Below are 15,547 nucleotides of genomic sequence, written 5' to 3' on the forward strand. Positions count from 1 at the left end.
AATGCCTTCTGCCAGTCTATAAAGCAAGTACACAGTTCTTCATCTATCTCCAAAGTTCGTTCTGCTATAATTCTCATCATCCCAATTGCATCCCTGGTTCCTTTCCCTCTTCTAAATCCAAACTGATCCTCTCCAAGTATATCCTCTATTTTCCTTTCAATTCTTCTTTTAAGTATCTTTGCTGTATGTGCAGTAAGGCTTACTGTGTGATGGTCACTGCATTTTGTAGCTTCTGTCGTTTTCTTTAAGGCAATCATTGTCACTTCTGTAAAGTCCTTGGGCCACTCCCCAGTTTCATATAGGGTGTTTATTAGTTTTGTCAGTGTTTTCAAACCACCTTTTCCCAGTAACTTAAGCACATCTCCAGGTACATCATCATCTCCTGTAGCCTTTCCATTCCTCATGTCCTTGATAGTTTTTCCACCTCACTTTGTAAAATATATGGTCCTTTCTTGCCTGTATCTACTTCTTTGGGTTAGATTTACTCTACTTCCAAAAAAATAACTCTTTATGGAGGTGTCAGGAAAGCATGCATGACAACAGACAGCATTTCCAGCACTGCTGTACCTGTTACATGTTCAGCTATAAGTCTATCAACATAACCTTCACCAATAGTGGGGAGCCTAAACAGCTCCGCCAAAGTGGCTCAACAATTTACAGAAGCTCTTTCATGACTACATGTGTATCTGCAATTATAGAACCCAGGACTCAGCTTGATGAATCTGCCTAGTCCTTAATCAAGAGCCATGAAAATGAAGATTAAACTTCCAAACTCCAATATTAACCCATCAGCTTACCATTTTTGTGTGTACAAATAAATGTGAAATGCCTTTCAATATCAAAACAATTAAAACATCTGTTTCAGAAATCCCAGTATTTTGGGATGAAGGTCTTATGTTAAGTAGGCACACCCAATATTACAGGTGAGAGTTCTTGGCTGTACCTTACAACTACAAACTACTACTGTAACTAAAAAACAGAAGTCAGCAACTTCTGTTCGAGTCATGGAGCAATAAGCAAATGGGCTCAAGACTGAGAAGCCAAATAATTTTCAAACTATGAATTGGATCATGGTCCATGTGGATTGGTCTCCATAGCTACCAAATTTAACTAAAATCAATTTCAATCTCTGAGGCAACATGAACTCCATCTACCACTACTCTGCTGCCCGCAATTCCAAAGGACCTATGGTGCAACATAAAGGATGTCCATCACAATCCAGGTGCACAGGACTAGCGCACTATGATCATATGTCTGCGCTAATGGTGACATGTTGAAGCACAGATTAACATACAGGCTCAAAGGATATAATAAAAACATTAATGTTACTATGTTTTATCCTTCCCATTTGTGCTTACAGACCTGTAAACATGAAATGGCTGTAGCTGTGTTACAAAACGTTTTCAGACTTAGGACAAGTAACACCTTTCGGCTCAGTCAGGCACATCCACATAAATTCTTGAAAAAAAAAATACTTATTTTTAAACACCCTGTTTAGCCAATTGTAAACAATCACAGGAGGGAACTGGAAAAAGGGATTTATATCATATAACTTCAATTTCAGCACACACTAGGATCTGAGTAATAGGCCCAATCACTCAGAACTGGGCACAAATGAACAATTTATGAATCCTAATACAGACAAGCCAGGCACCGCACCTGAACACTTCATCAACGTAAAATTTCAGTCTATCGCTGGATGCCTGTCCTGGACAACAGGACAATACACTTTCTCTTTAATTCATATTTTTTAAGTTAATTAACTGCATACACATACCAGTGCAATTTGCCTTACACAGAAAGTTAAGGACAAATGTACCTGTGTAGGTGTCTCTTTGCTTTATGTACATCTCATAAACTGAAAAATTATAATCACACTTTAACCCTTTGAGCAGTAGACACATACATAACTGCAATAATTGATGTGTCAAAACCAATTTACAGATATTTACACAAAATACATAAAACTAAATCTTTATTTGTACAAAATGTAAGGAAATTAAAAGCAGGAGAGATGAAACATCTACCATGTATTCAGAAACGAACATGAACCAAGATACAAATTGTACTGTATTATATATTTTATGGAAGCAGAAACACAACACGGAAGTTGCTCAACTTAATGATACAGTGGTATGGACATGTGTTGTGTCTGGAGAACTTTCAATATGAAAAAAAGATGTCAGACACTTGAAGAACCAAGGATATACAAAAGAAGAGTATATTAATAAATAAGAAAATGTGTTAAGATATTGATAAATGTTTAACATAAAGACTTGTGGACATTGCATATTCTATAGCAATTGATTGCTCAGAGGGTTAAGTAAAACAGTATCATAAATTATTCAATATATATTAATTTATTGAAATAAATTGACAAGTTTTCTTTTGAAAATATATAAATAAAGAAATATTTATGTATACCATATGGCAACAATAATTGGGTTGATATTAGGCTACATTATCAACTGTTTCATAGGAAACCCCATTCAACCCTGTACTCCAAAAAACCATTCCAAACCCCAGGTGATATTGGTTAGGTACAATGACGCCAAAGTCTATTAATTTTTCTAAACGTCTTCTAATATTTAACACTTACCTTGCAAGATAGTTAGCCAAAGGTTATACCCATTTTTATTTCTTTTTACATATCTTTCACGGCAGGAATTCGCTATTCACTTTGGTCTGTAGAAACACCATGGATAGTCAATCTATCCTTTGAGTTTCACTGTTCATATTATCCAGACACAAAGTTAATCTGACATGCATGATGACTTTTCTCCGTTTACACGTGTGATGGAACTGCTTCTTTCAGGGTAACCTACAGTTATATGCGGACTCAAACCCACATACGAGACGACAGGATTGATGACACAGAGGCTAAATCAAGTCATGAATGATATTTGTACTTACAACCACAGAAATTATGTCTGATGTGCATATTACGTTGTAGCCATAACACGTGTTATGGTGCAATGTGCCATTATCATACTGTATCTTCCGTGCTCCCTTACATTAATTGCCTGGTACCCTGGTGTTTGCCTAGTGGGGGCATACCTCAGGAAAGTCCTTGCGGCACAAAGGAAAACATATCTACATCGTCAGGAGAGGGTGCTAGATCATCCTCCACCACCAGCTGCTCTGAATAGTAGTGAGGAGTGCTCAGATAGTCGATCACCCTGCGTGGCAGAGGCAGAGAAGGAATCAGGTCCCGACGCACCAACTTCAAGATCACAAACCTGTGGGAGAAGAGATGCAACTTAATCAGTATCATCCACAACTTACACACAAAGTTACCAACTTAGAAAACAACTGATACAAGTAAACTAAATTAACTATCCACGAAGACTAAACTAACTCTATCCAGCTGAGTCCTTCTTGAGAAGCTGCCAGCTGTTCAACTACTCAAGAATTTCCCAGCATTTTCTGGAACCCAAAGGTTCGTAATTGTGTTCACAAGCACCTGCCATTGGCCCATGTCCAGAGCCAGACGAATCAGTCCCTACAACTCCACCTCATCCCACTTCCTTAAGATCCACTTTAATATTATCCTCCTACATGTCTTAGGTCTTCCTAGTGGTCTCCTTCCTTCTGGCTTTCCCAGCAAAACCTTGTATGCATTCCTCTTCAACCCCATGTGTGCTACATGTCCTTCCCATTTCATTGTCATTGACTTCATCAGTCTGATTACTTTGGCAAAGAGTAAAAGTTATGAAGCTCCACATTACGCAGTTTTCTCTAGCCTCCTGTTATTTCATCCTTCTTTGGTCAAAATTTTCTTATCAGCACCCTGTTCTCACACACCCTCAGTCTATGTTCTTCCTTTATTGTCAGAGAGCACGAACACTAAACTAACTATCTTCATGGAGCTGAGCCCTTCTTGAGAAGCTGCAAGTTGTGCAGCTACTCAAGCACTTCCCAGCATTTTATGGAACCCAAAGTTTCATTACCGTGTTCACAAGAGCCCTCCACTGGTCTCTTATCCTGAGCCAGATCAATCCACACCATACCACTCGATCCTACCTCTCTAAGATCCATTTTAATATTACCCAGCCACCTATGTCTTGGTCCTCCTAGTGGTTTCTTTCCTTCTGACTTTCCACCAATATCCTATTTGCATTCCTATTCTCCCCTCATACCTCATCTCCCAGTCAAGAACCTCTTGAATATGAAACAAGAGTGGCAAACACTAGAGGTACCTGCACATATGCTGGAGGCTTTGCACTTGCTTGAATCGTGACACTGGATGTAACAGCTGTACCCTCATGGGTCCCAGGACAGGGCGTCGGTGCAAGAAGAACAGGTAGCGCCCGCTACGCGAATGCTCCACTGCATTCTCTATGAAGTCTACAATTGTGTGACTCTTGAACTTTGTACAGCTTCCAAAACTAAAATTACCTGCAATACGGAATCACTTTAATAACCTGATCTGTCAATGTCAATTGGTGCCACAGTACTTATATTTTGACAAAACTGCCAATAATAAGAGCGTCTATCACATAATATATACAGGGAGAGGCATAAATTACCATAAGAACATGGCCTTGCAGAATGTGATGCCATGTACACCAAACTACAAAGCATCACACCCTAAAGACTTTAACTTCAACATTCACTGCCATGAGAACTTCGAACCTCACACAAATCATATGTGCCACTTTATGCATTTTTTGTACGTTTGTCTGAAGGGAAAGCATGGAACAGGAAAGTGCCTCTGTGCCTCATCATCTAAACAAGCAATTCTCAGTTGGTGAATATGGACTGCTAGCAGCCCACAAATTATAGTTAGCATTACACTGCATACGCTATATATTTCAATACAGTTTAGAAAGTTTCCATTTCACAACTAGCAACATTTTTTTTATTTCCTCTTTGCAACAAAATTATACAGCAAACTTTCATCACAAAGCAGGTGTTGGGGGGACATCTCCCATACCCGCACTGTAAGTGAATCGACAGTCCTCTAAGCTCAGCAGGTGAGCAAGATTTTTTATCATCTGTGGTTGAGCAGGTAAAAAGCAGGCTCATTAAATGTTGCTGTTTCAACAAAATAATCTTAAAGTCACAACAACCAGAAATATACAGCCTATCTATACTAGACTGTGGACTTTACCTTATGTACCTGCAAACTACAGCAAGAAATGTTGCAGTGCAGTCTTACATTGCAACTATAAATCTATATGACCTAAACATATGAACTCGTATCAAGGGACATGGTCAAAGCCATGATATATCTGAATCCTTGGTATAACGAGGTCCTCCTGTATTTATTCTATGTACATGGTGTTTTATGCTTGTTTATACTACAGTCTGAAGTACCTAACACCATCCAAACAAATCGCTCCTTAAACGCTAACAGCTGGCCCAATGGTGAAGAAACTCCATCTTTTATGGTACCCGAAGGTTCATCACCACATTCACAAGAGACCACCACTTGTTCCTACCCTGAGCCACATGATTCCAGACCACCCCTCACACCATTTCCTTATGATTAATCTAGATATTATTCTCCAATGTAAGAGAAAGTCTTGTAAGTTTCTGAACAAAAATTTTGTCAGCATCTCTCACCTTGTACATGCTCAAAGCATAGCTGCTGCAAAGACAAACTAAAGGATGAAGTGATATGAGATATAACGCTGTGTAATCCACTGAAAGTAAACTGATGTTTCAAAGGAACACATCACCTGCATCTTCAGGGTCAAAGAATAAGCCATGCAAGAAACCAGCATGAAAGCAGGAGGCAAAGAGAGCTTCTCTGCTCATACATTCCTCCGAAATGTTTGTAAACTTTCAACAGACTACATGGCATTATATGCCAGAAGGGAAAACTCTTCATAACCACTGCAGTAAGAACCTCAAATCCTATTATGGATGATGAAGTGATTTGAAACAGATGTTAGTTTAAAACTGAGTATTGTGAATTATGCCTCTACACATCATCTCAGAGTCAACTTGAATTCTTGGACGTCATGTCTCTTTTCTGTCTGAACTTCCCCACAAATTGACCTACGGCCAGTCTGTTTTACTAACCCTGATCATGCTCAATCCGAACATGCCGAATACAGCCGTTCAGTTTGAATGTCAATGAGAAAATATAATGGTCATCGCTGCTGTCCCGAACAATGAAGGAACCATCTGGTTCATTTGAGAGGATCTTCTCGGCAGCTTCTCCAGAAATGGGACCCCAGTACCAACCATACTGAAAAAATAGGAAGCATCTATGGCAGTCTAATCAAAGTACACAAGCTAAAGACAGATCACATGATCTATTTTTACTATGTAAACCAGTGAAGCAGTTAAGAGCAAAGAGTTGAATGAATGCCTAAGGGGTGGGCCATAATAATCCAGCCCTTGCCCTGCAACCTTCAATAATCTGTTGTGCATTACATTACATTGCATTGCATTCCATGGATACAAAGTTAGTCAAAATGACTGTAGGATGTGGAATATGTCATATAAATACAAAACATATGTACAGTCCCAATGGAGTTCTCACACAAGAGAAACCAAGATTACACAGTGACTATATACAAGGCTATTTAAAGATATATAAGTCATTTTCTAGACGACAATAGGTATTCATCAACAGAGTAGAAGTATTGTTTAAGTGCTATTTTAAATCGTGCCTTTTCATTCATAAGACCTTTGAGATCAGATGGCAGGTTATTAAAAATGTTGAACCCAGCATAATATGTGCTTTTCTGAAAGCAAGAGAGGTTAGCAATTGGTTTATGAAGACAGTGTTTGTGTCTTGTGTTAACACTGTGTACATCCGCATTCATCTGAAATGTTCTTCGTTATTTGTAATGAAAGTTTATTAATGAATATATATATTCACAAGGAAAAGTTAAGATCTGTAGTCTCTTAAATATATCTCTATAGGAATTACAGGATTTGACACCCATCATGATTCTAACAATTTTCTTTTGCAATGTAAATACCTTTTTACTGTCAGATGAATTACCCCAGAAAATTATTCCATACTTTATTAAAGAGTGATAATAAGCAAAATAGAATGATTTTAGAGTGTCAATGTTACTAATATGTAACATAAATCTAACTGCATAACATGCTCTACTTAGCTTTGGAATCAACTGATCAATATGGTTTTTCCAGTTTAAGTGATTATCAATTTGCAAGCCAAGGAATTTTGTGTTTACTCCCTCTTCTATACTGTATATTTATCATTATATCCCATTTTTAATAGATATTGTGGTGAGTTTTTGTTATAAATTTTATTACATTTGTATTTTCTAGGTTCAGGGACAGCTTGTTTGCAGAAAACCATTTACTCATTTGCGAAAGAATCTTGCTTGATAACGTGCAGAAATCATCTAAATTTTTACCAGAAATTATAACACTAGTGTCATCTGCAAATATATAGGTATTGATGAGGTCCTTAGTATAGGAGGGAGGTCATTTATATAAATTGTGAAAAGCAAAGGCCCCAAAATTGACCCCTGTGGAACTCCATGTTTTATTATTCCCCAGTTTGAGTAGGTACTTTGGATTGAATTTGATTATTTTATTTCAATCTTTTGTTTTCTATCTGTTAGGTAGGATCTGAACCAACTTAACACTGTTCCTTGAATGCCAAAAGATGTAATTTAGTTAATAAAATTTCATGATTTACATAGTCAAAGCCTTTGCCAAGTCACAGAATATTCCACCAATGTGCATTTTTTTATTAACAGATTTCAACACACTGTCTGTTAACTTAAAGGCTGCATTTTCAATGGAAATTCCTTTCCTAAAGCCAAACTGTTCTGGGACTAGTATATTGTTCCTCTGAAAATAATGGCTTAACCTACTGTGCATAACTTTTTCGAGTACTTTAAAGAAAGTAGTTAGCAGTGAAATTGGCCTGTAGTTTGACATACTAGTCTTGTCCCCTTTTTTACACAGTGGTCTTACTACTGAAATCTCAAGATGATCAGGAAAGATTCCTGTGGATAGTGATTGATTAAAGATGTGAGTTAATGGGCTACTGATTAGAGATGCACAAACTTTTAAAATTTTACTTGTTATTTCATCATAACCTGAAGAGTTTTTTGTTTTGAGGGAATGTATTATACTTTTTATTTCAGTTTCAGCAGTTGGAATGATTTTAATACCAGGGAATTTTCTATGAAATGCCTCTCTTAAAAATTAAATGACATTATCTCCCGCTTCCTGATGCAAGTTTAGATTTTCTGTAATTGTTAGAAAAAAAGTATTGAAGGCATCTGCAATTTCTCCTGGGTCCTCAACTTTTTCATCATTTATAAGGAGAGATGGTACCTGTTCAGTCAGATGTGATTTTCCTGTTTCATGTTTTATTACATTCCAGGTGGTTTTTATCTGATAATTTGATTTTGCTATAAGCCTACAGTAATGCTGCCTTTTAGCCTCTTTTATAACTCTACTCAGGACTTTGCAATACCTTATGTAGTATGTTCTCATGTAGGGATTATTACTGCTCCTGCTGTCTACATACAGACCCCTTTTATGTTTACAAGATATTTTTATTCCTTGTGTAATTCAGTGGTTCTTTATTCTACTTACACTCTTATTCTGCATAGGGAAACTGGCTTCAAAGATATTTAGAAAAATATATAAAAAAAAGAGTGCGGTTCTTTAAGAGGAAAGGGTTTGTCAGTAACAGAATGCCAAATATGGTGTTAAGGGGTTCATGGTATGATACTTGTAGTATTCTTTTGAATGTGCATCCTCAACCAAGGGTAAAATCTGCTGCCCAACACCAACCCTTCATGTTGACAGAATGGGACAAATGAACACAAATGTCTCACTACTACAAGAACTATCAGTTTAGAATTATGTGATGTATATGATAATATGGTGTGATCTTTTGGCTGTTTCTTGAAACTGTAAGAATTTCCAACAAATGGTTTAAACTGGTAACAATAGTGGAGCTGAGACAGTGTAATCAATACTGTGACTAGGCTGTAGACTGAATGACCCAGGAATCGAGGCTCAATTCCTAATAGAGACAGAAACTGGTCTCTCTTCCACAGCATCAAGATCAGCTCTGCAGCCCATCCAGTCTCCTATCCAATAAGTACCAGGGGCTGTTTCCCTGGAGGTGAAATAGCCAGCCCGTGAAGCTGACCACTCACATTCATCTAGTTCCAAGGTTAAGAATGTGTGTGGAGCTACACATCCGCATCCCCATACGTCTTCATGGCACAGAGCCTGTTAAACACAGGGACAGCTTTACTTCTCAATTAACATCTCTAGGATGCTTTGTTCTTCTGAAGATTATCTCTTCATAAATATGCATTTCTAGAGTGCACTACAAATTAGTTACCACTGTGGAAACGGCATCATGTCACATTCTTGCTAACCTTTCTCACCTTTGCATGTCTCAACGATGGTGAAGAGTACACACCCACAGTACTGATTCTGCTATGCCAGACGGCTACATAACTATGGACAACCATGAGAGCCTATAACTCAATGTGGTTCCCTAACAAAAGGGATGGCTCAACATTCTTCACCTTTGCCAGACGTATGAGAAATGAACGCATAAACTCCTCAGCAGATATTACGAGTCTCAAGCCTGAGGCATCTGGCATGTAAGCTATTACTGCTACATCATTAGAATCCTTATATATTACCTACAGAGTGATCCAGCTGGAGGCCCTACATTAATAATTATGAATCAGGCATTTATCAATGAAAACAAAACTTGGCAACACTGTGCGCTTTACAACACAGACCTGATGCACGCCTGCCAGCCCAGTTTAAGCCATTTCTTTCAATCTGTGATTCAAATGTTGTGCAGCAGAATAACACACAGTTCCAAGTGGAGGGAAACCAATCTCAACACATCTTCTGTGACTCAATTACCTCCATGTCTACCAAGGTATGCACTCACCAAGATTTGTGCCTGATTTATAATTATTAATTTGAGACCTTCTCCAAGTGAATCACACTATATCACCACTACAGTATCACTGTAACAGTTGTAATACTTTGGCAAATTAAATGCAGATCTAGCAAAGCTAATGACAGTATGTGACAAGAATATATGAGCTTACATCTTTCACTTTCTCGATGCTTGAGGCAAAATCCATGCTGGGTTCCTCTGCCAGCTCCTCCTCCTCCTCAGCAGCCATGGGCCCATCCTCAGGAGAAGGCTGAGGAGTGGAGTCTAAGTCCCCATCTGGAAGCAATACAGTGGCAGGAAGGGGCGGCAGTGCACGTGTTAGGAACGGTGCTTTGCCACTGACATCGACACTGTCATTGGTAGAAATGGTCCCATTTCCCACACAACACCCTGCTATATCAAGCTTCTCTCCTGCGGCAATATGATCGGGAGATGGCAACTTCCGGATTCGGAATATGTTGCACAATGTCTGTTTAAGATTGGTCGAGAAACTGTGGCGCCCAGTGGGAGGTTTCTTAACTTTCTCCTTGTCCTCAGAAAATTCAGACCTTACAGAACTGTCCTTGTCCTTTGTTGCTGTAACATCACATGCATCTTTGGTTTTCTTATTCTTAATGTTGATCACAAACGCATTCTTCTTGTTCTTTCTTACGTTGTTTGTGACGATGTTTCCATTCACACTCCTGGATGAAATCTCCACATCCTCAACAATGCACCTGTTGTTGTTTCGATTATTATTATTGTTGTTGTGCACAGTCTTGTACTGGTGTTTTGGAGTTGCCACATCCATCTTGCTCTTGTTGTCGGAAGAATCGCTGGAACTCGAGTACAGGTTCTGCAGATACTGGCGCACCTCATGAAGTGTCATGTGAATAGGCTCGCCCACAGCAACTGACGGGCTCTCAGTGCTTGCTGAACGTGTCTGCCGTGCTGCTGACGTGCCAGGAACACTATGACGTTTCACTCCTCCTGACTCGCTTACAGCATCAGTATGCGAAGGCGGTCTGACCACATGGATCTGACTAGATGTGACAGTCTTGCCCCTGAGGTTTAAGTGTTGCCTAGTTGAACGATCCAGTTCTGACTGAGAATCGGAAGACGCATGTCTCCGACGTTTGCGATGGTGGTGGCGCTGCTGTCGTTTTGGTCGCTGTGGTGTCCTTGGTGGTCTCACAACATCGATGGGCACTGCATAGATATCACTATCAAATGGAACATTGTACATATCGCTGATCTCACTTGCAGTCAGAACATCGTGTGACATGGCTGATGTGATGAAACTAGAATCATCTGCCTTGTTTGCAGTTGGTACAGACAGTGAGTTGTGTGAGCTTGAGAGGCGGGAAGAGGCCAGGGAGCTGCGGGAACCAGGACGATTACAAGGACTGCTAAATGGTGGCAATTCAGGAGTCCAACAGAGACGTGGCCCACTCCAGCGCCCCACGCTGCGGGATACTGTGGTATGCTGCTCCTGCTGTTGATGTGTCTGCTGACTGTCAGCAGGATGACAATCCTGGGAGCACTGGATGGACCATGTAACTTTGCAAGATATAGACAAGGCTTCTTCTAGCAGTGCAGCTACCAGTCTGGAAGCAAATTTCTCCATCCAAGGTATAAGCAAATGAACACCACAGTCATCAGCTGATATGCTTTCAGGAGAATGCTGTGCCTGTTGAAACAGTAAGAGGCCTGTGTCATGACCCACAGGAGATGGAGGACTGTCTTGAAACTCAGGAGGGGGTTCAATAGTGATCACCTGTTTTTCCACTGTGGGCCAGCCTGGCCCCTTCTTCACTGTGTTGAAATTTTCACCACACATGCCGTTGGTATAATCATCTTGAGATGATGACTTTTCTTCACTGTCACTCTCCTGCAGCTGAAACATGATGACACAACTCTTAATCAAAACAGCCAAAAAATAAATAAATACAATCCAGATATACAGAATGCATGGTACACGCTGTACCTGTGGGTAAAACAAGAACTGTGTATAAATTTTTGGATGGAAGATTTTAAGGTATGAAACCATGTGAAGGATCTATAAATAGATGAAAGGATATCAAAATGGAACCTTAAAAAACACAGGTTGTAAAGATGTTAAATGGAGAAGGTTTGATCTCAAACATGTGTGGCTACATGCAAAATTCATGAAAATGTCCCCAAAACTTCTCCGGGAATTGAATCTATGCTGATTTCCCATTACTTTCTGATATTGTGGGCTGTGCTCATGTTTACAACTTAATTTCATATGACAGTGCCTAGAAAGTGTAACAGATCAACAGCTGAGGCATCTGTGAATTATGTAAAAACTAAATAAATTCCTCCATTTGTAACAAGCATGTGATGAGTCAGAATTAAAGCCCCAGCCCTGAAAACTAAAGACATGATAATATTCTATCTAGATTTTAAAGCACTTCTTGTGGTTTATATGAACTTCCATGAAAGAAACTGAAATACTCTACCTCCATTGTGCCTTGACAAGCACAACTCTCACTAGAGATGGAGTCACTGGTCATCAGCAGCCCATTGTCGTCACACCAAGCAGAACATGTTGGTGGACACTCCATCTATTCTTTTACTCTGATACACTCTTCATGGCATGGTCACATTACAAAACAATGTAAACTGGAACAAAAGTTAACAAAAACTGTCTGTATATTGTATTGTATATTAAACCCTTGCAAGTACATGGACAGGGGAAATGTGGCATGTATAGGTTTCCTATATCCATAATCATTTATTTTTATTGAGCTTGAAATTTGTTACATGCAAGACTATTTTCTATTTAATCTGATAATAACATTCCTTGCAAGCAAGGTTACTTTTGTAATGGAATAATTAGTCTCTCTGCTTGACCAAATTAAATTATAGTTCAGCTGCTAACATAATAATATGAGAATTAACTGTGTCACATATTTCTCGTTCTGACATTTTAAACCAAACGACAATAAAATCTATACGCGATATGTAGAACACCGCTTTCATTAAGGTTTCGGATTGTTTCATCAATGTCAGTATAGAAATTACACGCACTATTATTTTCTACAGGTATAAGGAAACAAAACTGGTACAATAACAATATCGATTGTAACAAATTTAATTAAAACAGAAACTACTATACTTTTATATCATATATTATTGAACACTACCTTTATACAGTTCACACCATGGATATGATTAAAATAGCTGCATATGTGTATTCCCATAATATCGGCAGTCATTACATTATATAATCATTTGCAACGAACATTCCACTAAAATCCCTAGATTAATAAATCAATAAAAATTATCGCTTTTGCAGTCACAACCACACAAGACACGCCATGTTGATTTACTACTCTACCCATCATGCTTATCCAAGTTGCCGTTTAAAAATGGAAGGATTCCAGTCTGTGATTCGTGTTATGTAAAATTTAGGAGTTCTATATAGATTGATCCAGAGAACTTGCAGGTATGCAAGTACGTACATAACATAATATGTTATTGGTCCCATCAGAGGAATCAAGTCAATGACGTCATTCATTCTGTCATTAAATCAAATTCCCATACAAGTCACACCTTTACCATTGCATCACAATTCCACCCAATTTCCATGTAGATCTATATCATAGGATTATATAGATAGCTTCTTATTGCCTACACGGTACTTTCAAATATAGTCTGTCGTGTAGTTGGCTAATGATTTTGACTGCTAAAGAATAACTTTCGCAGCTAACCGTCTACACAGTAATTTCAAATACAGACTGTCGTGTAGTTGGCTAATGATTTTGACTGAAGAAGAAGCTGTATCAATTAAATGGGTTGGTCTGCTATTAGGGGATTTAATCCATTTTTTACGGTAATAGTAACATTATCTCTCTAACTTTTGCAACTAGCCGTGTACTACCACCATTGTACGTAATACAAATGAATGACACAAATGTGTTTTATGTCTCCATAATGTGGCTAAGCAGGAGTTGTAAGGCTGCCATCTCTTGTATATACACTAATGAATATCGGCGAGATTACCGGTTACATTGTCTCAGTTGGATTCAAGCTTAGGAAGTCCCAATGGTTTCGATGATAGGGTAGTTGGAAGATATACGGTTAAATCCCATCTGGGAGGCTATCTATTATGAATTTTTCATACAACTCGCTGAGCTTGTTATGTGCCCAGTAGCATTCGGTTCCCCCTCATGCCCAAGACATGACTGTACTTCCAAAACTAGACCGTTCTGGGAGGTATAGATCCACATTTTATTGACCTCGACACTAGCTGGAGGTGAGTTGTCAGCCTCACGCCCCAGCCTCTTTACCCACAGTACCCATTGGATAGGAGGTTGGGTGGATCCCAGAGCCGGTCTGGACTACTTGGAGAAGAGAAAATTCTTGATCCTACAGGGACTCGAACTCCGACTCCTCGGTCGCCCAGCTCCTGAATGCATGCGGTAGGAATGTAAATCACCACACAGAGCTCACACTACAGCGTGGGCGAATTAAATGATTACCTCTAACGCCACGTTTTATCGATTCATTTCTTTTTCATTCAGGTGAAAAATGACCCTTCGTTCATGTTGCGATTGTTGCTGTGCAGTAACTTAATCATATTATGCATCAATGTAAATAAGACCGTTTTTAAGACTTACGACGCAACGGTTTTCTTCAGTGTCCGGAAATTTCGTGTTATTAATTCAGACAATATTTTGAGACAGATGACCCATTTTAGATTTGGAACGTGGGCAACATTTCTCTCCCTTTGAAGCGGGATTTATGATTGTTCCACTCACGCTGTCTCTGCCATCGAACTAACTAACTCCATGGAGCTGAGCCCTTCTTGACAAGCTACCAGTTGTGCAGCTATTCAAGAATTTCCCAACATTTTGTGGAAACCGAAGGTTCACTACCGTGTTCAGTAGAGCCCTTGGTTCCTCTCCTGGGCTAGATCAATCCAGTCTATACCATCCCATCTTACTTCTCTACTATCCATCTTAATATTATCCCCCCACCTACGTCTTTGTTTTCATAATGGTCTCTTTCCTTCTGGCTTTCCAACCAACATCCTATATGCATTCCTCTTCGCCCCCATTGGTGCTACATTCCCTGCCCAGCTCATCCTCCTTGATTTGATTATTCTAATTATATTTGAGGAAGAGTACAAGTAATGAAGTTCCTAACTGTGCAGTTTTCTCCAACATCCTGTCACTTCATCTCTCTTCGGTCCAAATATTCTCCCCAGCACCCTGTTCTCAGACACCCTCAGTTTTTGTTACTCCCTTAATATCAGAAAACACATTTCACATCCATACAGAACCACAGGCAAAATTATGGTTGTGTGTGTTCTAATCTTGTTTCTAGACAGCAGACGGGAAGACAAAAGATTCTGTAGTGATGATAGCAAGAATTGCCCTAATTCAATCTCCTCTTAATTTCCTCCTGATTTGTTACTGTAGTTCCGAAATATTTTAACTGTGTCATATTTTGAAAAGATCTGTTGGCTGACTTTTAAGTCATGATTTCGTTCTGCGTTCTGGTGACGAGACAGCAGTATGTACGTACTTAGTTTTATCTGCGTTTACTTCTAGACCAGGTCTCCACCTTCTAGCTCCGAAATTAGGAATGTGTGCACCTTTATTTTCCCCTGGATGTTCGGCTTCGCGGCACAGCACTGAGATATAGCGA

The 15,547-nt window shown here is 39.2% G+C and overlaps 1 protein-coding gene across 2 annotated transcripts; it reads right to left on the minus strand.

Moving 5' to 3' along the window:
* Window positions 1-378: 378 nt before the first annotated feature.
* On the minus strand, window positions 379-14,142 carry LOC111868365. Of its 2 annotated transcripts, XM_023858950.2 has the most exons (7): window positions 13,039-14,142; window positions 12,352-12,514; window positions 11,646-11,765; window positions 10,041-11,558; window positions 6,031-6,199; window positions 4,200-4,398; window positions 379-3,239 (listed from the first exon to the last, which is right to left on the minus strand). In XM_023858950.2, the coding sequence occupies exons 2-7, from the start codon at window positions 12,454-12,456 to the stop codon at window positions 3,059-3,061; spliced, it is 2,292 nt and encodes a 763-aa protein (XP_023714718.1). In that variant the 5' UTR covers window positions 12,457-12,514; window positions 13,039-14,142; the 3' UTR covers window positions 379-3,058. The 2 variants fall into 2 exon arrangements, with proteins under 2 accessions (XP_023714718.1, XP_023714716.1); XM_023858948.2 differs by having other exon boundaries at window positions 10,041-11,765.
* Between the last annotated feature and the right edge of the window lie 1,405 nt (window positions 14,143-15,547).

Source organism: Cryptotermes secundus, unplaced genomic scaffold (assembly GCF_002891405.2).
Source record: "Cryptotermes secundus unplaced genomic scaffold, Csec_1.0 scaffold2392, whole genome shotgun sequence".
NCBI lineage: Eukaryota > Metazoa > Arthropoda > Insecta > Blattodea > Kalotermitidae > Cryptotermes > Cryptotermes secundus.